Genomic DNA, 25,902 nt, shown 5'->3' with positions numbered 1-25,902 from the left:
GCCGCCCCGTCGCAGCTCGTTTGCTGCAGCTGCAGACGGCGGCCGGCGCCGAGGCTCCGCCACCGACCGCCGGTTTCCTGCGAGGCGGAGGGGGAGCAGCCGCGGCGCGTCGGCTTCGCTGGCGCCTCCGAGCCCCGGGCAGCGACCGCCCCCGCGCCGGCGTCCGTCGATCCGTGTGTCCGTCCTTCAACCCCCCATTGCTTCAGTCTGTTCATCCGTTCCTCCCACCCTCCATCTGTCCATCCGTTCATGCGTGCATTCTTCTATCTGTCCTTCTATCCGTTCGTCTTATCTGGCTCTCCATCTTTCCACACATTCCTCCATTTCTCTATCCCTCCATTCCTCCCTCCCTCCATCCGTCCATGTGTCCATTCTTCTACCTGTCCATCCCTCCCACCCTCTGTCTGTCCCTCCATGCATCCGTTCTTCCACCCATTCCTCCCTCCTTCCATTGATCCGTCCATCCATCCATGCATCTGTCCATCCCTCCGTCTGTCCATGCATCCATTCTTCCATCCCTCCATCCCTCTTTCCATCCCTCTGTCCATTCCTCCATCCCTCCATTCATCCCTCCGTCCATCCATCCATCCATGTGTCCACCCCTCCATCTATCCCTCCCTCCCTCCCTCTGTCCATCTGTCCATCCGACCGATTTTCCCATTCTCCTTTCTCTTCCCCCCAAGCCTTACGCCGGAGGTTTTCCAGATCTGGGTGGAGAAGCCATACTCTCAGTCCCTACATTTTTTAGGGGCAAGCAGCTGTGAGCTGTGAGCAGGGGTCTCCTCCATGCCCCCATGTGTCAGCTGCAGGCTGGCACAGTTCACCCTGTTCACCCTCTGGTGTACAGCCCTGGGTGGGTTCTAACCCACATTTGCTGGTGATGTTCCCCGTGTTGGAGCAGGACCCTCACAGTGTGCTTCATGTGAGTTGTGCTGCCTCTGGATGTGAGCTAGGACCACCACTGGCTTCTCCTCATCCTCCTCCTCATGGGAGGGTTCCTTGGGGGATGCCCATGCTGCGGTCTGGGGCTCAGCTCACAGGTGAGGAAGGAAGCTTGTAGAAAGCTGTCAGGCACGGCTGCGTTCAAGCAAAACAAAAAGCACATTTTTTTTTCCTCCATCTCCTTCGTTGCGTGTCAGGACACATGGGAATTGTGCAGAACTTGGCCAGTGACTGCGCTCGTTTGTTCGGTTACTGGGGTGGCATTTTGCTGGTGAGTTGATTTATGTGTGATCCTTGCTGTTGGCTCCTTTTCGCTTTGTTGGTGCTGTTTTCTACTGCTGCCTCCCGGAGTGAAGGCGTTGGTCCACAGCCTGAGGGGCCCAACGCTGAGCTGAGCGGGGCCGCAGAGAGGGGCAGTGAGACCCTCATCCTGAATCCAGGACCTCAGAGCCACCAGCCCTGCAGGACTGCCCTGTGCAGAAGCACTTTGCCCACTGCTGCGCCACAGGGTTCAGTCTGTTCAGCAGGATGGGACGTGGTGCCTTTCCGAGCTTCTCCAGCCTCAGGGATTGGAGCTGGAGAGCTGTGGGGTCTGTGCTCATAGCTCTGCTTTCTCTGGGGGCCGCCTTATGGATGTGCAGAAAGCCTTCCTGTAAAGCAAGCTTGTAAAAGTTCTCATCCCCACGAGCTCTTTGTCGATTTATTATTATTTTTGTTAGTTTCATGCAGATTGGGATTGTTGCTGTTAATCCAGCTGTGTTTATTGGGGGCTGGCTTTTGTTTTCAGATAGGCTCAGCTCAGGTGTGTTGGGCTGCACACCTCCGAGTGAAGTTGGACATCTTAATAAAAGCCTGTCCCAAACCTGAGTGCTGGCAGCGGGGCAGGAGGCACTGCGGGAGGCATTCTGCCCACCCAGCAAGGCATTGTTGTGCACTGGGTTCCATTTGGTGGGTTATTAAACAGCCTCTGGAAGGGAAATATTGATTGGATCGCAGCGAGCGAGCAGCAGAGACGCAGGAGTAGCTTGGGACAATAATGCTGTCTTGCTGTGGAGCTCCAGGTTATAGGATTGCTAACCCACCTGCTGCTGCAGGAGTGTCAGTGTTGTGCTGAGCTGCTTCCCTGTGCTCGACGAGTCCATCAGACTGTGGAGAAGGAAAGTGATGCAAGGTAGCTAAATAAATACATAAAGGCAGCAAAAGCAGCATCGTCTTGTTAGCAGCGTGTCAAGGGCAGTGTAAAGGTGAGATAGGATAAGTAATTTTGCTGTCAAAATTATTTAGAGATGTCATTAAACTGCTTAGGGCTGTCTCTGCTGCTTCAGGGCACAGACACCTGGTTTTAATTTGCAGTGGTCTGCATCCAAACCTGCTGGACTCATTCAGAGGGATCAGTGCTAATTTGGAGCCTGGTGGCAAATGCCTTCAGTGAACATGGGATCCAAATGGCAGAGGTGAGCAGAGGAGCAGAATTAACTCCCTCATAAACTCTGGTTTTCCTTTCCGGAGGTTTGCAACTGCCAAGTAGTTCATGTTGATGGAGCTGATGAACTTCTCAGGTCACTGGAGAGCATCAGAGAGGTCACTTCTGCCTCAGACATTGGGAAAGAGCTCTGTGGCACTTGTGATGGAGCAGTGCTTGGTCAGGATTTCATGCTTGTAAAACCACTTTTTCCCCCTTTTCTCTCTCCCTATTCCTTCTGGATTGCCTTGCTCTGGTTCCCTCTTGCACTGGCCCTTTATCTGGAGGGCTTCTTGCTGTGCAGCAGATGCTGTGCTGACACGTGGGGCGTCTCTGCCCTCCCTGAGATCAACATACATCATCTCCAGAGTGCCAACACGCTTCTCACCACTTCAGGGCCCTTTTCCATTTGAAGATGCTCACCCTCCTCGCTGCTGGTAGATGGCAGTGGAAAGCTCATCATCAAGCTCCACAGTCCAACTTTGTGCTGAGGGCAATGAAAGACATCCCCCAAAGGGTTATTTGTGGTTGCAGGTCTGTAAGGAGGATGGAGAGCATCCTCCAGCTCCCCTGCTTTGCTCTCATTCTGCTCCTGTCTGAAGGTAAATCTTCTGTACGTACAGCCTCCACTGCTGGGGTAATGCATTTCCTTTCTTTTATTTTTGGCTCTGTTATTAAAAAAAGAAACACAACAAAACAGTGAAAGAGGAGAGGAAATTGCACATTCCCCTGGGTCATAAATACAGTCTGATGGGGGGTTTTGTTGTAACCTGTCTGAGGAGCAGGAGGGATGGAAGAAGAGAATCCCTAAGCAAGGGAGGAAAGGTTCTGCTTACTGCAGCCTTGCTCCGTAGCTGTAAGGTGATGGGCAGGAGGGGTTTCTTACATTGTGCCAATCAGTTGGGAAAGGAGAATCTTGAGTCGTTTCCAGGTAATTCAGAAGCAGGAAGGCTTTGGAGCTGTTGGTGCTAGAAGAGGGATGTGGCATCCTGGTCATCCAGCGCGTGCATCTGACTCTGACTGTTGGCTTGCAGCCGGTGCCCACTCAGTGTGGGGAGATGATTTGACTTTGGGTCATTGGGAACACAGCTCAGGGGCTCTTCACTCCCACAGCTCCTCAGTATCAAACTGTCCTCTGGAAGGAAAGCAGAGCACGCTGCTGGAGCAGTTTGCCATCTCCCTGTGGGCATCCTATCCCCAGGAGCCCGTGGTTATCATCATATCCCCAGGGCCTCCCTAATGCAGAGCTGCGTGTGCATTCCTCTGGGATGGCAGCTCCCGTTGTGCCTATCTCTCCCCATCAGGCTGCAAACTCCTGCTTGTAACCCCATCCTTTCTCCTTAGCCAGAGATGGATGCGATAGGTGGTACTCGCGCTTGTGCCGCGTTGCCACGGCAACCAGAGAGAACCCCCGAGATGGGAAAGGGCAAGCATCCCGTTCTGCCACAGTCTGCAGCCTCAGTGATTGAAGGAGATGGGATGGAATTAGATAATCCTGGAATTCGCCGTGATTTGACGCCGGGCCTTTATGAAATAAGTAAAAGTAGCAGCCCTCGTAGTAAAAATGAATTCTCGGAGATCGATAACTTTTCCCACCATTTGTCACAGCTGTGACTCTCAAGATCTCTTTTCCTGTGATATGGGGTGAACCGCACAAACATCCCTTTCATTTTTTCCCTTCCCAGAGGGAGCTATGATATCAATTCCCCTTTTATTTCCCCCTTGTGATTCACCCACTTAACCGTAAAGCACACTTAGAGAGGAAAACCTACAAGACCCTTCAGCGATGGTTCAATGAACTCGAGCTTGGAGTCGTTACTTAAAAATTGTACACCATTAGCCTGAAGTATGGCTGTGCTGTGGGGTCAGCAGAAAGGAAAAATGAAAGAAAATAAGCTGGGTGTGATGGCTGGGTGGGCAGCTCTGTGTTTTTGGTGTGTGCAGTGCCTGAAGCTGCTGGGACCTGCTCTGTGCCCACGGACCTGAGCTTGTTGGTATCACCACTGTGGGTCTCTGCTGCGTCTCAACCTTACGTTGCTGTGATGGATTTCTCTGATACAAGTTCAATAAAAGTAATTTGGCGAGGCTGATAAGCATTTCTGTCCCCTTGTGGGTGCAGAGGGCAGAAATCATCCTTGCTTTTGGAGGATTTAGTTCCATCAGTGCCTCTGCTATTGTCTTTAAGACACTACAGAATCTCAAGAAGGGTCTTGAGAGGCTGTTTGAAACTACAGGCTCTCACTGTTATGTGCTTTTCTTCCAGCAGCGTGATGCTGAAAAGATGACTTACTGAGTGTAACCTCATTGCTTTGGTGGGAGTCCTGATCCCTGCTCTCTCTGTACCGCTGCATCCCCTCCCACATTGGGTGGGAGTGAGCCTAGGGCAGTCACATTGCCCTTGGCACAATCCTGCTCTGGTGCCCTGCATCACCCTGAACCAACTGTGCAGGATCCAGGCTATCAGCCCGGGGAGGATCTGGCTTTGTAACTCTGATAGCAGTGCAGTAGAGAGCAGGCGTGAGTTCAGTGAGATATCAATTCCTTCAATGATTTCCCATGCTTGGAGGCCAGCCTCCACCTGGGGAGGTCCCTCCGATCTGACAAAGGGAAATAAATTGGAAACACACGCGGTGCAGAAGTCTTTGTGGTGAGGATTGCACCCTGGCTTTCAGTTGCGTGGATGTTTTGAATTGTATCACAAACAAACTGCCCTTAGCTTGTTGGAAATGTGCTCTTCCTCCTGTTTTTTGGGTGCCATCTCAGTGCATGATACTTTTCCTGTAGTGCTGTGTTGCATGCTGGCTCGTCCTCTGACACCCAAGGACAGGTTGGATGGTTGAGTAGTTGGGTGGTTGAGTAGTTGGGTGGTTGGATGATGGAGTGGGTTGGATGATGGGGTGATTGGGTAGTTGGGTGGTTGGTTGGTTGGCAGGTTGGGTAGTTGGGAAGTTGGATAGGTGGGTAGTTGGATAGTTGGGTGGTTGGATGATGGGGTGGTTGGGTGATGGGGTGATCAGGTAGTTGTGTGGTTGGTAGTTGGGTGGCTGGGTAGTTGGGTGTTTGGTTGGTTGGCATGTTGGATAGTTGGGTAGTTGGATAGTTGGGTGGTTGGATGAAGGGATGGTTGGGTGATGGGGTGATCAGGTAGTTGGGTGATCAGATAGTTGGGTGGTTGGGTGGCTGGGCAGTTGGTTGGTTGGGTGATGGGGTGGCTGGGTAGTTAGGTGGTTGGCCGTTTGGCTGGTTGACATTGACGTTGGGGATCACGTGGGATGGCTGGAAACCATGTGTGGCAGTGGCAAAGCACAGGGAATTTTGGAGAGACGTTTTGCTTTGACTGGTTGCTATTTATTACCACTGAATCCCAAAATAATAGACATCAGATTGTGAGATGTCAGTTGGCAGTGATCCTACTGCGCATTCCCATGGACAGACAGGCATCTCCAGCCAAAAGAAAACTATTCAGTCTCAGAGCTTGATTAAGAAAAACCCAATCTGTAACTTCAGAACAAAAACCACAGTTTGCACTGCGTTCCTCGGTGCCCAGATACCCCTCCTTCCCTTTCCCATCAGGGAGTGGAGCTGTGTTTGGTGCCATGTGTGGCCTTTGGGAATACAGTGCTGACACCTTGCAGTGATTCTGCTTCCCCATATGCAGGCTGGGAGAGCAGCTCCTGCTGCCTCTGGAGATGGGAATGCTGCGATCCACGCACTGCAGGAACCAGAGACCTCAGCGACCATTAGGGCTATAAAATGAACTTCTCCTGGGGGTTAGAAAGCTCTTTGGACTATCCCAGTTATGTTTTATAAACACAGTGCCGTGCTGTGTTTTCCCATTTACTTTGGATTTCCTCATTGCTCTGAGACTCATTAAAAATCCGAGTCAAGTGTGGGAAGAACTTCTCTGGCTAACTGTGCTGAAACCGAGCGCGTCTGCTGGGTTGGAGCTACATGACTGGAGAAGTCTCCATTTGGAAACCTCCTCATTTGCTGCTGGAATGAGAAATATTTCATTTCCATACCAAGTTGGAGGTCGCTTTTTCTCCCAGAGCAGAAATGAAATATTTATTGAACGTTCTTATTTTTTCAGCTTCTCTGACAGTCCCGCCGTTCCCGTCTAGCAACGGGCTGAAACCATGATTGCTTCCTGCCCTGAACAAGTCAGCGTTTACAAACAGGTCGGGAAGTTTCCAAGGGATGAATGTCAGAAGGGTTGGGGGCCTTGAAGCCCCAGGGCTGGGTGTCCCCCGCTGCTCAGGCTGCTCAGGGCCTCATCCATAGCTTTCAGTGCCTCCAGGGATGGGGCTGCTGTGGCAGCAGTGCTGAGGGCTTGTTGCCCTCTGTGTAAATGAAGGAATTAGTAAAATTACAAGCACCCCTCATCCAGCTCCATCCCCACATGAGCCATAATACCCCATCAGACCCAGCAAGTCCCTTGGAGCAGGGTTGGCTTGCTGGCAATGCCACACTGTTGGCCAGGGCTGGCATGGAGCATGGCAAGCTGTCAATGTTGGCATGTGCCATGCAGAAATAGGGGAGCATCTCCTCCGTGCTTCCCCATAAGGTTCATCTGTTGGACCCCGGTGTCATTGGGGTTGAAGCCTGCCCACAAGAGCTGCAAAGCACCACATGCAATCTGTTAGGCTCAGCTGGGGATGGGGGACCTGTAGGTGTCTGCTGCAGGAAGCCAGCAGCCCTTGCTTGTGGCAGGTCTTCCAAACCAGAAAATAAAGAGAGCTTTCCAGTCCTCCTGTGGCTGGCTGTGTGAGCCCATCAAACATGAATATGGCTGCTTGCCTACCAACAGATTAGTTTCTTATTGCTTTTGCCACCTCTGTGATGCTGTAAGGCCCAGCTATGCTATATATAGCGTGATAAATCTGCTTTATATCAACGTGAACTTTGATATATCTTATTAATATCGCACTCATGATTTGAATATTTAAGCATGCACGGCACATATCAAAATGTTATTTAGCTTATGCTTGCTTTATTTAATCATTTTAGACTTAGAGAACACCTGTGCCGGCTCACAAGCACCATGCAATTAATTAAATCCACCACTCATCCCAGGTGGAAAATCATTGAGGAGCAAACCTTTCGGCCCTGCTGTCTGCACAGAGGTTTGCTGGGGGCTCCCAAGGCAGGGACAGCAGGGTGGGCTGGATTCAGCCCCAGCAGTGGGGCTGGATAGCATAGTGGGGCCCATGGGATGTTTGGGGTTGGCTGTGCCTGCAGCACAGGGGCAGGGCTGGGGAGAGGCTGAGATGTTTGGGTCAGGATCACTCCTTTGTTCTGTTTCTGCAGGGATGGATAGCAAACTTTGCAGTCTTTGCTGAGGGATCCACAGTTAGACTCATGTAGCTGTCTTGTTTTAGATGCCTGCACCATGCCTTGTCTTTGTCCTTTACCCTCCCGCTTCAGATGTGATTTCAGAGGGGATTTTTCTGCAGCTCCAGCTGGCACTCAGTGTCTGAACAGCCCGAGTTCTGCCTGTATTGCTGTCCTTTTACCTCTGCTCTGCTTTGGTCAGGAGTGGCTCTCCTGCCTGGATGCGCTGCAGAGCTGGATCCTGCTGAGCCTTCAGAAATGTCCAGAGGGATTTGTACATTTATCCCTCTTTATTTTAGCAGAACAATCAGACCCAGGGCTGGTTGGACCCCATCTCATGTCTCCAGATCCATCAGGTAAATGGTTTTGGTGCTCACCTCATCTGCTTTTTGGCTTTCTCCCCGTATCCATCAATAGCACATTTGGTCTGTGCTATTTGGTTGTGTTGTTTCTGTGCCTGTGCCAAGGCTGCATCCCGGAGTTCGAGTTGTGCAGCACTTGAGTATTTGCATTCTGCTTTTGTTTTGAGTTGGAATCCAGAGGAGTGGTTTAAATGCAGCTGGAAGAGTCAGCACTCCCCTCCCGTGTGTGTTAACCTGCTGGGCCACTGCTCTGCTTCACACAGTGGGGATTACTCACCTCCATGACTAATTCCCTCCACAGGGCCCCTACAGAGGTTTAGAAAACGAGTCCTTCATGGCTCCGGGGCACAAAACATCATCTCTCTTTTATTTATTATTTTTTTTAAAATGAATTTGGCTAAATGAGAGCAGAGGTAGAACTGGAACAGCAGCCAGGGAGTCCTCAGACTGGTTTGTTGCGTGGCACCGTCCCGAGGATGCAGAATGCTTGGGAGATGTCCCAGGGGGAGAGCAGAGCTGCTCCGTGGCTGCAGGACTGCTGCAGGAGGATGCTGTGATGGCAGTGATGCACTTTGGCTCTCAGGAGTGGCTTTGTTTTTTTTTTTCAAATGCAGAGCAGAACCGAGCTGCTTGGTGGCATGCAAGAGGCTGCAGGGAAGCGTTGCGTCTTGCTGGGATGGCGGCAGGCAGTTAGGATTGGTGGGTGTGATTGGCATCGCTTGGTCTTGGCTGGGGTTGTGGTTTGAACAGGGTCAGGAAATGTCCCATAAGTCATGAATTGGGACCTTACATTTGCTCTGAGGTGCGGGGATTTGAGAAGGAAGAGTGCCACCTATTGAGGTGCAGAGTTCCCCTCCTTCAAAGGGCAGCGGAAGCATCCCACCGTGCTCCTCCACGCACACCCCATGGGGAGGTGGGGATGTGGTTCCTCCTTAGAGCCTCCCCCCGTGCTTGGGATGCTGGCAGTGGTGGTGGCCCATTGCTTCCCACCTCGAGGAGATGCTGGAATGCATTATAGAGGTGGTACCAGCCCCGAGACAGAGGGTTCCACCTTTACAACCTAAAGCACCCACCTTCCTCTTGGTTTTCATGTTGATCATGCTTTCCACTCCTATGGGAGCCAAAGTGCCCCCCTTGCTCAGAAAAACCCTTCCCTTTGGTATTTCTTTTTTTTGTTGTTGTTATTTTTCTTTTCCCTCCGAGCTCCTTGTTTTTATCCTTCTGATGAATTATTTACCTCTCTCTCGGGGATGGGGCTTTTTATATTCTCTTTGTGTTGATCTTCAAAACACAGCACTGCCAACGCTCCCTGCCAGCCCTCCCCTTCCTTGTGCTGCCTGCTCCCATTCAGCACTGGGCTCCTAGAGGTGTGCAGCTCAGGCTGTGACATCAGTGCATGATCCTTGACCGTGGATGTTAAGGATGCTGTCTGGATGGTGACACGTCCTCCTGCTGCATTGTGCTGGATGAGGGCACGCCAGCCCTTAGCAAGGCCATAGGGCAGGAAGGGATGCCAGCAGGGAATTGGCTCAGCAGGATGTGGGTGCATGCTATGCCTCTTGCCTGGTGCTCCCAGCCTCTCTCCTTTCATTAATTCCACCCCGCATTAAGGCTCTGAGGAAGCCTGTCTGCTGGCTGTTCAAAATCAGTTAATTTTTAATTGGATTTAAGTCAGACTTTGTGGGCCAGCCCCCCCCTCCTTGGAGGACTGCAGGTGGGGAATTGAGGTCTGGGCTTTCTCCAGGTGAGGTAATTGCCTTTCCCTCACCCTCAGGTCCTGCACCCCGCTGGCTCTGCTCTGGGCTGGGAGGTTTTATCCCTGCAGCCCCAGCCGTGATGCATTGCATTAAGCACACACACTGCAGCCCTCGGGCTGTTAACCCCCCGCGTGTGCAAATAACCCACGGTGGTCCAAGCAGAATAACTTAACATTTGGACCCTGCTCAAGCCCCGTTCATTCCCACACCGAGCGACCTGCAGAACTTGCTTGAGGCTCTGTCTCGAAAGTCGCATCCTCATTAGTGGGAATGGGATGTGTTTGGAGCTATCTCTGCATCTCTGCTGGCTGTGCTCCCTGCCCTGCTGGCTGCCGGCCCCGCTGCCCTGCCTCTCCTCCCTGCTGGCATCCCAGCAGTGCAGGGCTGTGCTGTGCTGCTGCAGAGCATAGGAGAGAAGGCTGTCCATCAGCCTGGGGTCAGCGTAAATGCAGGTCGTGTGCATGGGTCTCGAAACCTGAAGGAAATCTGCCCTTTGTTCCACGGCAAATAAAGCAGTCTGTGGGGAAAATAACCATAAATGTTCATTATTTGTACAGGAAAATCAATCTGTAGGCCAATTGACCAAATAAAGTAATGCGATTTGCTGGGAAGTCCCCTCAGTGCAGTGGGGGGGGGTCTGAAGTGGGGGTGGCAGCGGTGGCTGCAGAGGTGGTGTGGGCAGCATGGAGGGGGGGGATGGGACTGTGAAGGAAAGCAAAAAAGAGACCAAACAGAAACAAAACAGCAGCACAGAGCACCTTCCGCTGGGAAGCCAGAAGGCAAAGTGCATGCACTCCACGTGGGAAGGTTAGAACAGACCTTGCAGATCCCCAACCCCAGCCCACCCACTGCTGGGGAGGTGCAGAGCCAGTCCTTGTTCTCCTGAGCAAAGCCTGTGTCTGTCTCCTTCTGGCTGAGTGCACTTGGAAACCTCTGGGATCTCCAAGAATTGCTTTCAGCACGTCTCACCAGAGCAGAATATAAGCACAAAGCCCCGCTCCATTCCTCTTGCTGGATTGGTTCAGCCTTGCTGGGAAAGGCTGTGTTCTCTCAGACCTGATAGCATACATTAATTCCTGGGGGAATGGTGGACATGGTTTTGTTCTCTCATCCTTCTCCAGCCCAGCAACAGAGCAGGGAGGTGCCAGGAGTGTCTGAATGCATCTGTGCCCTTTTGCTCCTTATCTTCACCAGACTGGAAGAGTGAGGAAGGAAAGAACCAAAGGGGAAAATGCCCGAGTTTGCTTTTGTTTAGGAGACAGCATTGGTGTACCATGTCCTCAGTTGGTGTCAGTTGGCTGCTACTCCCTTAATACTGACTTACATTGCCTGAGGACCTGGCTTCAAATCTCCGCTTCCTTCTTTGCAACCTCAGACTGAAATGGACAGAGTTGTTTGATGTGGGACAGGCACAGAAAACAAAGAGCACAGCACTCCTCAGGCCTCTTCCAAAGAGGATTTGACAGTGGGTAGCTCCAAAGGGCTGATAGATTCTCTATCCTGGACTATTTCCTTTCAAAGGCTGTGAATTCCAGTTGGCTTTTCCAGAAGAGCGTAGCTCTGAGTCTATTAACAAATTATCCTTGAGGCTTTATAACTCACTCAGAGGTAATAAATGGGAAACACTCCCTTCTGCTCACAGATCTTGTTCATCTGCTTCTTTAGGGCTGCGGGAAATAATGTTGTTAATATCGATGGGAAGAGCTTCCCTTCTCTGTAACTTTCTTTTGGTTTAAAGCACGTGTTTTCTGCAGCCATAATAGTACCTACAGCCCTGTTGTGTGTGTCACCAAGGCATCCTTCTGTGTCCCCAGCGCTTACAGTGTAAGCAATACAAGGGACAGAAGGCATTCTGGTGGCCCCTTGGAGCAGGATGCTGAGCTTGATGTCATTGGGTTGCTTTGGATCACAGTGGTCGAGAGCAATCTTCTCTGACATCCTTTCCCACTCTCAATAAGAACAGAATAAAACTCTAAAACATCATTCTGTAGGATACCCTGAAAATGGTCATGGAGTGCCTGGACTGGAAGTGATGGCTTTGTGTAGAGCAGGGTGCTGGCAGCCCTGAATGGTGAAAGGATTTAAGCAAAGAGACTCCCAGCACGTGTCTGGAAGTGGTAGCTTGGAGCAGTGGGATGGCTGCTGGTGGTGCCTCCAGCCCTGGAGGGCAGGGAGATGTTTGTACTGCAGTGGGCTGCTGTTATGCTGGTAGAGAAGTGGACGTTTGCCATCTCGCTTGGGTATTTGTGCCTGAAGCATCTTGGTGCCCTGAGGACTTCTTTGGGAATTCAGAGTTTTCATCATTTAGATGCTCTTTGGTGGAGGAGATGTGTTTCACAAAGCGCACCCTCATTGAACCTCCAGTGTGCATCCCTCTGGTTTGCTGTCCATCTCCAGGAAGGTGTTGCAATGGGAACCTCCTGTTGCTCTCAGGAGAAGGATTCCTCATGCTCTGCCATCTCAGAACACATCCCATGCAGGTGGGGAGGACTGGGATTGGTAGGGCTGAGCCTGCTGCTGAGTGCTGGCTGGTAATGGGATCCCATCAGGTAACGAGGTAATGGCACTTCTTTAACTCAAGGCTGTAAAGGGCAATCAGAGCACAATCTCAGCAAGTTATTTGAAATTGCTGAATGGAAATGGATTATTCTGAACGATCCTCTGATGGGGGTTGTGGAGATCCTGCCTCGTTTGAGACAAGCAATGGGAGTGGGTCTTCCTGGGAGGGGAAGCAGAGCTGTGCATTGCAGAACACAGGTGGTTGGATGGACCGACACCATGCAGTGATTGCCCAGCATTGCTCTGCCTCCCAGACATCAGAGCTGAGTCAGCTATCCTGAAATCAATGCAAGGGCCACCATGACCTACATGGATGACTAACTGAGGCTACCACCAGGCTTGCATGTGAAGAAAATACTCCAGGAAGAAAATAGGAGTGTACTTTCACCTATTAAAAACAACCACGTATAAAGGAGTGCTCTGCCCAGATTGATAAGTGTCTGTCTGAACAACAGATCTCTCCTCTGCAAAGTTGTAGGGTGGGGTTGACTGTTGGGGAATGATGGCCTGGTGGTTGCTTGTCTTTTTGGCTGCTGAGCAGTGTAAATATTGCACTGCAAATGGTGGCTGAGCGAAAAGGAGAGGAAGTAGAATCAAGGTTTTCTAATGTCTTCTTCAGGAGATTGGAAATCAGGGCTGGCCTGGATTTTGGTCCTCCTCATGTGTATGAGATGGGGAACAGCAAAGGTGGGGTCTCGTCAGCCCATGGGATGCCACGTGCCTGTGGGATGCCATCAACCCATGGGAAGCCATCAGCCCATGGGGTGCCATCAACCCATGGGAAGCCATCAGCCAGTTGGATGCCATGCACCTGTAGGATGCCATCAACCCATGGGAAGCCATCAACTCATGGGATGTCATCAGCCCATGGGGTGCCATATGCCTGTAGGATGCCACCAACCCATGGGAAGCCATTGGCCCAATGGATGCTGTCAGCCCATGGGATGCCTGTAGGATGCCACCAACCCGTGGGATGTAGCCTTTAGGATGATGCCTACAGGTTCCTAATGAAGGCCCAGGGGAGGGGATTAGCTGGGCAGGTACCTGCTCCTTTCCTGTGTGTTTTTGCTCATCTCAGCCAGAGCTAAATGTGATGGATGCCATTTCTCCAACGAGGGGTGTGTGGGCTCCGTGGGTGTGTAATTTCCCTAATCAAAGCCATTTGGCTGGGTTGCTATTTGAAAAAGATTCCAGGCTCTCAGAGCCTCCCCCTTTCCTTTTCCATATCTTTATTATCAATTAAAAAAAAGAAAAAAAAAAGAGAGAGAGAAAATGCTGTCTGGGCTTGAGGATTTCCTTCGCATATGGAACAGATTTAGCATTCCTCAGCTCCCAGCATTGGCAGCACACCAACCTCCCTCCTACCCACCCCCCCCCTAGCAGCCCCTCCTGCTCCCTGTGTCTCCCAGACCAACCAAAGGATTGCACATGCTGTTGTTTCTGCAGTTTGTGTTGTTTTGGTGGTTTGTTGTTGTTCTGGTTATTTTTAATCCAATAGAAAGGATGGTTGCAGAGGGTTGAATCACGGCATCTCCATGCGTTGGGGTTGGGATGCTGATGGAGCATCCCAGTGGGGATGGTGCCTGCTCATCTCCTTGCTCTGCTCCCACAAGGATCTGGCTGGTGGGCTGGCAGTGCCCAGGCAAGCTGGGAATGGGAATTCTGGCAGTTCTAACAGTTTGGGAAGCCCCCAGCGAGCTCTCAAAGCTGTATGAATAACTGATAGTTTATGGGGGGGGTCATTAAAAGGGGTTGGGGGGATGAGATGCAGGGCAGGCCGAGCCACGCAGCGCTGACAGAACAAATTACACCTCATGGTGAGTGCTGTGGGTTCATAAGGTCCTGTTTTCCTTCGTGTCTTTACCGATTTTACATCCTTGTGCTTTTGAGATGAAATGGCAGATAAGGATGCTCCAGCAGCACGATGCAGGCGTGCAGACCTGCTGCTGGGTGCCTCCAAAGCACAGCTGATTGACTGGAGGTGAACCTAAGAGGCAAAATGGGCTGCTTCCATCCGTCGTCATTTTCTGGGAACGTAGAAAGTAAAATGAAATAGCCCCCATCTCATGGCAAGAATAAATACAGCTTTGAAATACGCATCTGGGGAGCTGGGGTGCACATGGCTGCAAGGGCATGGGGCTGCTGTGTTATCCATCTGCTTGTGTGTTTGTGCTCGAGGGGAGCATTTGGGTGTGGGGTGATACCTGCACAGTTTGTATGCTGAATGCAGGAATGCCTGTGTGATGTATGCATATGTATGTGTATTTCTACATTGGGGTGTGTGTGTTTGCTGCATTGAAGGGGAGGGATTTCAGAAAGGCGAAGGATGAGCATCTGGAGGAGGGTGCTGCAGCTCGGGGGGCTGCATGTCCTGCTTTCACACCTCCCCTCTTGCTGCACTCGTGCTCTCATTAGGGTTGATGAGTCCCTGGGTAGTCACTGAGGCCTGGTAACTGCTTGGAGGCACCATAATGGCCATAAAAGGATTTGTAGTATCCGATCAGTGCTATTCTCTTCAGCCTGTGAAGTCACAGCAGAGAGCTGATGGCAATTACTTTGATGCCGGGATCTGCACCCCCCTCCCTCCCCCCCACTTTGTTAGGATGAATTGCAACTTCAGAGAAACGCATCACACTCCATCCTGGGCTGAGGTCTGGTGGCAGCAGTGCCCTCTCCTCCTGGCGTTGCCTTTTTCCTCCTATGTGTGAGTTTTCCCATTCCTAAGCCAGCTCAGCTCCCCTCTTGCTGGGTTCCTGCAGCTTGCATGCAGCCGTGTGCTCAGCTTGGAAGTGCACCAGGATGGGATGGCTCATGTGCCTCCTTGGGGTGATGCCTTCCAGATGGATTTAGCTAATTATCACCGCAATTAGGGCTCCCCCTTAATGACTGCAAGTGGAAATTTATTGACGGAGGTAAACAAGAAGCTTGCATTTTGTCTTCATGGAAAGTTCCTCACTTGCTTAATGCAAAACACATGGCTGAGCCTTGCTCTGCTCTCCCTGCGGAGCCTGCCTGGCGCTCCCAGCATGTTCCCATCTCACCAGGTTGGGCTGGGAGGTCAGCGTTGCATTTGCTTGACCCTTTTCACACATCTTTCTTCATGTTGTTCCAATCCTTGCTAAAAACATGCTGCTTCTCTTAAGATTTGTCCTCGCCAACTGTGTGCCGTAGGGGAGACGAACCTGGCTGGCGAGTGGGGTCATGTCTTTGCTGTGCCATGGCCCATTTCGCCTGCTGTGCTGGGATAGTTGGCAACATTTGGTAGGAAATATTCCAGAGGGAGAGGCTGGAGCCTTACTGTGCTCCCATCTACCTTCCTTTCCTATTGGCGTGGCTGAGACCCAGCGTAGGGGCGAAGAGGTGGGGAGAGGCTGGAACTGCGTGGTCGAATGCTAGAGCTGGAAGAGCAGGGTGTGGATGTGTCTCTGCTTTTGCAAACAGGCAGCACCCTCTGTACCTGTTTGGAATCTGGAATCTAACTCATTGCCTTCCAAAGGGACCATTGGAGAGGAGCTTCTTAGTGACGGGTTGCCTAACCAAATCCCTGCCTAACCAAATCCTTCTTTTCTTCTTTTTCTCTCCCACTGTTTCCTGTTCCAACTGTTTCTGCCCTGTGCCAGAACCGGGGTCGCCTGGCAGAGAAGAGGACGATCCCCCTGCCCCCAACCAGGATCCCCAAGAAAGAGCTGACCTCCATTTTCTCGCATAGTGACGACAGCGAAGAGAGTGACAAGGGCAATGGTCAGCACCCCGAAGTGAAGCAGGAAGAGGATCTCCATATCAATATCATGAAAAGAAGGTACTTTCCTGCATTTTGTTGGCATTGCAACAGCAAAGGCACTGGGCAGCTGTGTGGGCTGCCCAGTGGAGTCACCTGCAGGCCTTGAAATTCAAATGTTGTGTCCCATTGGAGTTCAGAAGGAGCAGTGGGATCTTCTCTTGTGGTTGCTCGCTCCTGTTTGGGGCTCTAGGGCTCCTGGGGGCCGTGTATCGTGGGCCTTGTGTTTGCACTGAAGGCATCTGCATTTGCAGACTGTTCTTTGTTGCATGCTCTCTCCAGAGTTTTGTGTCTTTGTGCCTGGGGAGCCAATTAATTGCATGATCAAGGAGCCATATGGAAAATGCACAGCAGTGAATGGGTCATAAGTGCTGTCTTTTGCTCTCATTTGCCCAGAAACTCTGATGCAATAGAAACAGGGTGGTTTACTGTTGGTGAGCAAAGCTTTGGCTGGAGGTAGCAGCAATGATGGATGTTACATGTTCTCAGTCACGAGTGTTAGAATGCATCTCCTGGTCACAGGAGTGTCTCTGTAGCACAAAATGGGGCATAGTGGAGTTGCAGCAGGCAGTCAGGCACCTCAACACTGAGATTTTGATGCTGCATCTTGCTCAGTACCCCATACATTCCCCTTACATGGGGAGGAGAATGGATTGCTCTTGGTTACGTTCTGGTGACTCTCACTTGGGCTCCCATGTAAAATCTTAGTGCCAATAATATTCAGCTGCAAAATCTGGGGTTCCCTCATCCCTCAGAAGAAATACGATGTTTGGAAGACCTGTAGCTGCAGGGAAATAAATAGCTAAAGGCGCAGTGTCTCAGCCTCCCATGCATATCATTGCAACTCATCTTGATTGTCATCTTTCTCCGATGCATAAAATCACTCAGATCCTAAGACAAGCCCTATAAAAACAGAGGAGTGGAAACCGAAGGCATGTAATTGCTTTTCTTATGTTTTATGTGCTTCTCACTCCCGAGGAGATGAGCTGTTTCCCCCCTTGGCTTCCAGCAGATGCCAGTACATTCAGCTTGGAAGCAGGGAGACCGAACAGCCAGCACTTCTCGTAAAGCCCACCTGTAATTAAAGTCTGGGTGATCAATGACAGCAGTGCTGGGGGTTCTCACTGGGAAATAAGAGGTGTTTTGGGGATGTGTCTGCACTATGCATGCACATGGGGGGAGAAGGTGCAGAGGAAGCCCTCCTGCTCAGGTTTGGGGCAGCACCCCCCTTTTCACTATGCTTTTAATTCTGCCAAATGAAGGAGCTGGGTTTTCTCATTCAGTGGCTGCCAGTGCATTGCCTGGAAGGTCTCATGCTGGCCCCAGCAAGGAGCAGTGGTGCAGACAGTGTGCAGACACGCCAGCTGGGCCTGCACAGCCAGCCCCCCATCTGCTGCTGCCCCTAATTCACCTGTTGTGTGCTCCCTGGCTGCTATGGATTGGGCTGTGGCTTTATTGCTTCCCACCGAGAGGGAGAAATAGGTTAAACTGTGATAGCAGGAGGACTGGGTTGGGGCCCGAGCAGAGCTGTGTGGTTGTCCCATACCCCAGTGGCCCCGTGCACCCCTGTGTGCATTTGCTCGTACAACAGCTGCATCTTTGCTTTGGACATCATTGCCTTTGTTTTTTTTTCCCTTTTCTCTGTTTTCTTTCTGTTGGCTCTCTCTGTGGTATGAGGGGATGCTGTGTGCTGCTCCAAGGGGTGAGAAGAGGGGCCAGGAGCTTAGTTTGTTGGTTCATCCCTCATTCTAGCCTCCCTCATATGGATCCTCAGGCTTTTGCCTATGGCGGCGGCCTTCAGAGGAGGTCTAAGCACTGAGGAAGCTGCCTTAGGGTGTTCTGTTACCACAGAATCACAGAATGAGTTGGAATGGACCATGAAAGGCCATCTGGTCCCACTGCCCTGCAAGAGAATGGGGACACCCACAGCTCCGTCATGTGCTCAGGGCCCCATCCTAGGAAGGAGCAGAGAGCTGCTATCTATGCCTGTAGCTGATGCATTTCACTGCATGCCAGCTTATTTTCCCAGTCCTTGCAAAACTGTGTCACTTTGCTGCTTTGCACATGTGTGATAAAGCCGAGGGAGCCAAATCTTGCACCGTAAGGAGCTTGGCTCATCTGCTTAGAAATCCAGGTGACCCAGGCTTAAAGGTGAGTGTTTCTCATCTTGTAGTGAGACCCTCTGAGTCCTCCTTAGCCTGCTTTGCAGGGTGTGTTAAGTAGCCGTGGTGTTATGCCGCCTGTCTGGAAAACAGAGGGCTTAAAATCTTGTCTCATATAACCAGAGGCATCTGCTGAGCCTGATACCATAGCTTGATACCCAGACTGTAAGCACTCGGGGAAGAAGCTCTGAGGATTATTGGGGCAGTGCTACTGAGGAATAGCCTTTTTCTTCGGCTCAGAGTGCTGGCTCCAGAAATGTTGCTCTCTTACAGCCTGGCTGCACGCAGCACAGCGTTGCCATTCTGGCTGTGGCTGTCCCAGTGCTTGATGAGGTTTTCTATCTGGCTCTGAAAGTTATTGAGCGGCCCTTGTGCTTCTCTTTGTGCTTCAGGGCTGTGAGGTCCCAATGCCTTCTGGTTGACATGGGATAAACGCAGAACTGCTTCTGCTGTCCTCTCACTTGACCTCCTCCTGAGATGCTGTTAGGACACGTTTCTTTCACAGCTTCCACTGGCTATTTTCTGTTAATTGGCAGAGGCAGCTCCTTCTTCCTTCCTCCGCAGCTCATCATTTGCTTTTCCCTTTCCCTTCCCCTCCCTTCTTTCTCTCTGAACCGTGCACCACTTAATAACAGCCACTATATTCAATTAAAGATCCGTCTGGGAAGCAAGGACTGGGCTTGGTCCAGAGCGCCAGGAATTGTGTCGTGGGCCTAACGAGGCCATATATTTGTGGAGGGAGAGAAGGAAAATGGCTCCTTATTCTCAGGGATGTTATGGGACAAAAAGTAAGAAATGGGAAGATGCCCGAGGAGATGGGAAACTGGAGGGGAGCTGAGGTGTGAGATGGGGAGCAAACAAAATTCTGAGCCATGAGTGCTCCTGGTTGCTGCCTGTAGTTCCTTGCAGCGTGGCCATTAAGGATGGAAAAGGCCTCTAAGATCATCAAGTCCAACCTCAACCCACCCCCATCGTGCCCACTACACAGCATCACTTCCATCACTTGGCATAGCCAAGACATCCCAACCCCAAGACGTCCCAACCCCAGGTCTCAGTCTTGCTGGAATCTCGAGGTTGCTCTTCTATGCAGAGAGCCCCAGGTTGTGCTGTAAAACAGAATGATGCAGATAGACTCCATCCAGCACAGAGCTGGCCCTGGAGCAAAGGGGAGGAGGAAAGGACAGCTGCAGGGGAGAGGTGGGATGTGGCTGCACAGCGCTCGCCACGTGGCCATGGGAGCAGGCCGGCCTCGGGCAGGGGCTCAGCAGCAGGACGGCTCACTCCTTTGGCCTCACTACTGCCAAAAAAGCTTGCAGGGTCCTCTGGGGTCCAAGGGAACGATGGGGAAGGAGGAAAAAAAAAAAAAAACCTTAAAAATTACAAACTATCCCAGCTGCGCTCCCTTATTTTGCCAGCTCTGTCACTTTCTTTCCTGGGCTGGATTCGCAATCCGGCGCGGGCTCCCAGGGATGCCTCGAGTAGCCTCAGCCCTTCCTGTTACATCATCCCTTTGGGGTTGTTTTGCATACATGTAGGGGTGACTTCACCCTCTGCACGGACCCAGCCCTGACACCTCCTCGCTCAGATGCTGACCCACACGCAGCTGGGGAGCCCATGCGCAGCTCCCATGTGGGGCCCTGGGCTGCTGCACTGAGCTTTGCAACACATCACCCCATGTCAGAGATCCCGGGTGGGTGAGGAGGTAGAAGACAGCGTTAGCCATGCTGTGGGGCTGGTATTCATTTTTTCCCCTCTCTTTTCTGTTATTAATTCATGAGGAACTGTCTCTCGCTCACCGTTCCCCATACGACCCAAGGATGGGCTCCTGCAGCTGATAGCTTGCAAATTATTAGTAATTTGATTTCAATTGGATGAATAACCCGTTAAAGCAAAATGTGCATTAGGCTCAGAAATCTAATTGGTGATAACGGCGTAGAGACGTGGAAGGAGTGCTTGGTTCTGCTCCCTATTCCTCTCCTCCGCCCCGCCCCCCCCCAAAAGAAAAGATAATTAGGATTTAATTTCATTCTCACCTATTCATTTGTTTAAATATGGGTGTTTAATTATCCATCTCAGCTGATAGCTGCCCCTGTGTGGATCTGAGGCTTTCCCTCCCTTGCTTACAGCACTCCCAAGCAGTGTTCTTACACTCTGAAGTTGGCTGGTGCTCAGGCTCATTGAGGATGGTTGTTCCTTCGTTTATTTATTCATTTTGGAGGGCCCCAAGCAATGTTTAATAGACAGAAAAGGAGGGGCACGATCCCTTGGCTCCATTTCCAGGCAGTTTTGTGCACTGTCATCCAGGGAGCAGAGCAAATTCAGCCCCACTAACAGCGCTGTTGTGCAGGCAGGGTTGGTGCTCCTGGGCCGTAAGAACCACGAGAAGCTTGAATTTGCTTTGAGCTTTGGGTTCTGTTTCTGTTTGCAGATGAAAAGCTGGGGAGGCAGAAAGCCAGAGTGGGTTTCTGAAGCACTGTACCTGAGTAGTGAAGCCTATAGGTACACGTGGAACTAATAAATACAGTTCTGAGCACAGCTTTATCAGTGGAGCGTAATATCTCATAAAATCGAACAGTGCCCTAAAAGAAGTACTCACCCCTGTAAGAACGGCTCAGAGATCAGCAGGACTCCTTTCTGAGCTGCTCTATGGGTGAGCACAAAGGCAGGCTCGCGTTGAGGAGGCTCGCAGCCTTGGATATGCAATTATTTCCGTGCCAAGCACTGTTCTCAGCTGATTTCTGAGCAGTGGTTAAGTCCCATTGACTTCGCTGCTCATGCTGAAGTGCTTGCTGGCCCAATTCAGAGCACATTCAAATCAGGCAGGCTTGCATGAGGCTCGTTCTGCTGCCCTCGGCTCACGCTGCTGCTTTTCCTATGGGGCTGCTCATCAATCACCCTGACGGGGAGGGACAGCGGGGGTCAGGGCCCTGCTGGGGGTGGCAGGGGAGCAATGCTCCCAGTAGCATGCCAAGATAGCAGAGCACAGGTCAGGCATCTGCCTGAGCCCCCTGGGCCAGCATGGATGCTGCCAGGTTGGAAAGAGGAGAAAAGGAGGCGGGGGGGGAAAAAAGAGCCAGCACAACCCGTGGCTGCCTTGCCTCGATTGAGGATGTTATTCATCTCGAATCTGCTGTTCCTGCTTGTCAGCAGGCAGAGTGACAGAGTATGGGAAATTAATTTCCGAGGTGGGAAATTGCTAATAATTTATTTACAGCTGGGGCGGGCATGAAGGAGGGAGTACAGTGCAGAGATATTTGGGTTTTCTTCTTAAAATGGCAGTGCTTAGCCCTTCCTGCATCAGTTGAGACAACACCTTGCAGCCCTTGGGCGTGTTGGGAAGCCTGCAGCAGCAGTGGGGCTCCTTCAGCCTGCTGTGAGTCTCACTGCCAGCACAGTGAGACCCATAGGATACATGGGGTTTGACTGTGCCTGCAGCAAAGGGGCAGAGCTGGGGAGAGGGTGGGTCGTGATGGCAAAGGATGCCGTGTTCAGCATGTGCCATTGATCTCTGTTTATTTGTTTGTTGACAGGATACACACCCACTGGGATTTAAACATCTCCTTCCGAGAGACCTCTTGCAGGTACCATTTTGGGGCACCCTCTTTGTATGGTAGGCTAAGCATTTACGGTATGTTACTGGTGTATGGATGCTGTTAGATGTAAATGAACGTTTCTGATTGTTGGTCCTGTGGGGCTTTTCTTCCTTCTTTCTCTTTCTCCCCTTCCCAAATATCCTTCCTTCTGTTCTTTTGTTGTGGGGAAAGTTCTCTTGGGGGGGAAAACAGTCTCTTTTGTAAAGAGAGAAATGATTGGCTTTGATTGACCAACAGTTGACCATGAGCCCTCAGTGAGTCTTCCTGACAGGAGGGCCATTGGAATCCTGGTTGATCAACAGTTGACCAGTGGTTGACTAACAGTTGACCAACTGTTGACCATGAGCCCTCAGTGAGTCTTCCTGACCAGGAGGGCCATTGGAATCCTGGTTGACCAGCAGTTGACCAGTGGTTGACTAACAGTTGACCAACTGTTGACCATAGCCCTTGGTGAGCCCTGGTGGTCAAGAAGGCCGATGGTGTCTTGGTTGACCAACAGTTGACCAGTGGTTGACCGTGAACCAACAGGGAGCCCTGCTGGCCAAGAAGGCCAGTGGCACCCTGGGGTGCACTGCACAAAGCATGGCCATCTCTGTCCATCAAAAAACAGCCCAGTGCTGTAGCCCCTTTTTGGACGAACATGAGATTGAGGTGGCCCAGGCATATGTGTGTCCTTACTGACATGGGAATACGTATCCTGTTTGCAAAAGTGATGCTTTGCACAAAAGGCTTGAAGCAGTACAACACCAAAGGTAGTATTTTGGGGCAAGAAGCACCGAGGACTTTTCTTTGTGCTACAGGTAGTTTCTGGTGCTTCGTGTCAACTTCCTGTTCAGTTACAGATTAAAAACCAGTAGGAAAATATTAGTACAACTGATGCTGGTGCAGCATGTGTAAGCCAATGGAAGACACTGTTTAACCACCTCTGAAGGACATTGCTCTCAGCATTGTGGCTGATGTAGGCAACAGAGATGGGATGAGAGAGTATCAGAGATGACTCCCAGCTCCATCAAATGCAGTGCTGGGTTCTGCCTCCATTCTGCTCCCATCAGAGCAAAGGTGGGCAGCGAGGAGCTGAAGGACCAATGGCCTCTGCCAGTTAGACGCACTGACACGTCCCCACGTGAGCACAACGTGGGCTGTTCTGCAGGCAGCAGCAGTGTGTGAAGGTCATACCTGTGTGCCTGGAGAGACAGATCCATCCCTGCTTAATGGAGTGTTGGGTGGGAATTAAGTCTTGCTTCCCCCAAGCGGCTCAATGGAGGAAATGGGGAGGGAATGGTGGGAAACATGAACCGAGTCACGCTCCGATGGGGCAGAGGGATTCACTGGTGATTAGGTAAGCACCGCCTTTGGCCCTGGAACATAAAACCTTATAATTCCTAAAATTTACAACATTCAGCATATAAAACCCCCACCTCAACCAGGAGGCGTCTCAGAGCCGGTCCAGGAGGCACATCTCACCCAGTGCTCCTGTAAAAAAAACAGCTGAAGGGCTTCTTTTGTGCGCCGGTCCTCAGAGTAAAATCCCTGCTTTGTGGCCGTAAGCTTTTGGGACTCTAAAATAGAAAAGAATGGATTCCTTCCAGGCGGACCCTTTCATGATAAATTTCAGCCTAGAGCAAAGTTTTATGGCTGAGTTATAAACCCCTAAAAGGCAGAGGTTTGTAATGGAAGCGCTGACACGAGCCCTAATTAATAGCCAGCTGAGCAATGATGCTGCAGTTCAGCACAGCCACGGCTCAGGGTGCAAACACCTCTGGAAGTCAGCATCCCTGTCTTCAAAAATGAGTATTTCTGAACCTCGTGGTGTAAAACTGCTCTGGTTTTTATGGCAGCAGACACATTTGCTGTGCTCCCTCTGCCTGCTTGCTGCCTTCGTTTAGCTTTCTCCTGCCCAGACAGTGGCAGAAGGGTCTCAGTGATGTGCAGAGCTCAGCCCCCAGCAGTTGGGCTGGTCCTCCCCACCCCATGGCAGGACGTGGGACCTGTAGTCTCTGTGCTACATGAAGTCAAGCAGCCGTGAGAGCTGCCATCCTAATTTACCTGTCATGGGCTTGGCTTTGATCTTCCTTTCCTAGCTGCCAGAGGATGCCTGGATTCGTTGGCTTTAGCCACCGTGGAATTGCTGTCAGTCTTGCCCTGGATAAAGACATGTAATTGGGTACAAGGCGTTCTGCCTGCAGAAAACCCAAAGCTGGAGGTAGGGGAATTGTCCTGAGAGGGGAGATTAGGATCTGTCCTTGTGCTGCCAGGTGCTTTTCTCCCATCTCTGTCAAGCTTTGAAGTTAACACTAGCTTTCAGCCTTTGTTTGCAGCTCCCTTCCTTTACAATTGCTTTTCTAAGGTAGAATTTGCTTACACAGATACCTTACTCCTCAAATAGTTAGCTGAAGTGTGTTCTAGATGAGTGTGCATGGATTGCAGCCCACTCCCTGCGCTCTGCTCTCCTGCTGGTGGCAAAGAGCTGCGGTGGCTCAGCTGCAGATGAGGAGCGAGGGATAGATAGCCATGCAGCTCTGGATGGACACTAACCTGTAAAGAGTGTATTTTAGGCCAGGAGTGTCTCCTGTATCGTGCCATCAGGCCGACACGTTGGGCTTCCCTGTTAGTCCAGCTCTGGTACTGAGCCTTGCAGGCAGGGCTGAGTGTAAGCAGTGTGGCTGCGGTCAGTGCTGTGCAGCTGTGGTCTTATTGGGAAGTGGTGGAATGGGGTGGGTTGGTCAGGAAGGAGCAGAAGTGAAACAAATCCGGGCAGGTGGAAGAAGCAGAAGGAAAAATGTTTGGGGAATGGGTTGGGAGGAAAGGCAGTGCACTGGTGTAGTTCATCAAGTGATGCATGGAGAGAAAAAGAGCAGGAGAAATGGAAAAAGCAAAAGGTTCTGAGCGTGTCAAGGCTGCTCCTGACTCAGTACAGGTGCTGCTGTGTTGTGCAGTGCTGTCAGTGGGGCATCCCACCATGGGCTGCTGCAGGACAGCTCTGTGCTGCCTGTTTGCTTAGTTATCTCTTCCTTTATGTCTCTTTTCTGCAAGCTTTTGCCTTCTAATCTGGAAGACCTGAAGGAGGGACTGAGAGGTCAGGAGAGGCGTTTGGCAGCTGGGAGGCAGATGTGACCCACAGCACCCTGCAGCCTTCAGTCTGCTGCTAGAGGAGCTGGCTGCGAGCAGATAAAGCCTGCAGCTTACAGCAGGAGGAGCAGACAGCTCCAGGGAGCTGCAGTGCTGGCAGTGAGCTGTGCCCCACTGATTGAGTGGGGCAGATGGGGAGATAGAGCCCTGCAGAACTGCAGCTGCCACTCACACTGCTGGGAAACTGACTGTGTGCTGCAGAATGGAAAGGATCCCCGTGACGGCCTGCTGGGTGCTTTGTAGGTCCATACAGGAAGGGCTTCTGAGTCACGTAGGGCTGAGTTTGGGGTTATTTCTGCCATGGCTTCAGGATGTTGGCTGCCTGCAGGAATGGTTTCATCCGTGTCATGGCAGAGCACACAAAAAGCTCTCACCTTTATGACTGGTAGAGCTCTGCACCAGGACGTGCTTCCTGAAGGCAGAAGTGCTAAGTACAAGGAAGCTCCTGGTGCTGGCAGGGATGGATGTTCCAGGCGGGTGAGTGCAGCGTGTTCATCAAACAGTGCCTGTTTGATCTGGGACAAAAGCTGCCCGAGTCAAGGGATGTGTTCTTTTGTTTCGCTGGAAGATGAGAAGTAAAGTAAAGCCACACCAAATCCATGTAGCTGATAGATATCAGCAAGGGCATTCTGCGTCAGGAAGAAGAGCAGAGAGTTGGGAAGATTCAGCCAAGGAGCTCAGCCTCCACTTGCATAGAAGAACACGGGCCACCTTTGCTTTGATGGGTGTGAGCCCCACGAAGCATCCGTGTGAAGGCAGAGCATGTAGACCCTGAGATGCAATGGGAGGAGCTGCTCAGTTCTCATTCCAACTCATGTTCCACCAGC

General features: G+C 51.3%; 1 protein-coding gene across 1 annotated transcript in view; it reads left to right on the top strand.

The window, feature by feature from the left end:
• Positions 1 to 16,033: 16,033 nt before the first annotated feature.
• Positions 16,034 to 25,902, top strand: part of LOC122190943 (sterile alpha motif domain-containing protein 11-like) — a gene marked incomplete at its 5' end in the record, with an annotated part of 29,627 nt that continues 19,758 nt past the window's right edge. The window contains 2 exons of the mRNA XM_042891098.1: positions 16,034 to 16,212; positions 21,884 to 21,934. Coding sequence (XP_042747032.1) covers positions 16,034 to 16,212; positions 21,884 to 21,934 — 230 coding nt within the window. The remainder of the gene's footprint in view (positions 16,213 to 21,883; positions 21,935 to 25,902) is intronic.

The sequence above is a fragment of the Lagopus leucura genome, unplaced genomic scaffold (assembly GCF_019238085.1).
Source record: "Lagopus leucura isolate 7727_CA_CO unplaced genomic scaffold, USGS_WTPT01 147-6_obj-0_obj, whole genome shotgun sequence".
Lineage (NCBI taxonomy): Eukaryota > Metazoa > Chordata > Aves > Galliformes > Phasianidae > Lagopus > Lagopus leucura.
The sequence above is the reverse complement of the archived record's forward strand: the minus strand, read 5'-3'. Positions and strand labels throughout refer to the sequence as shown.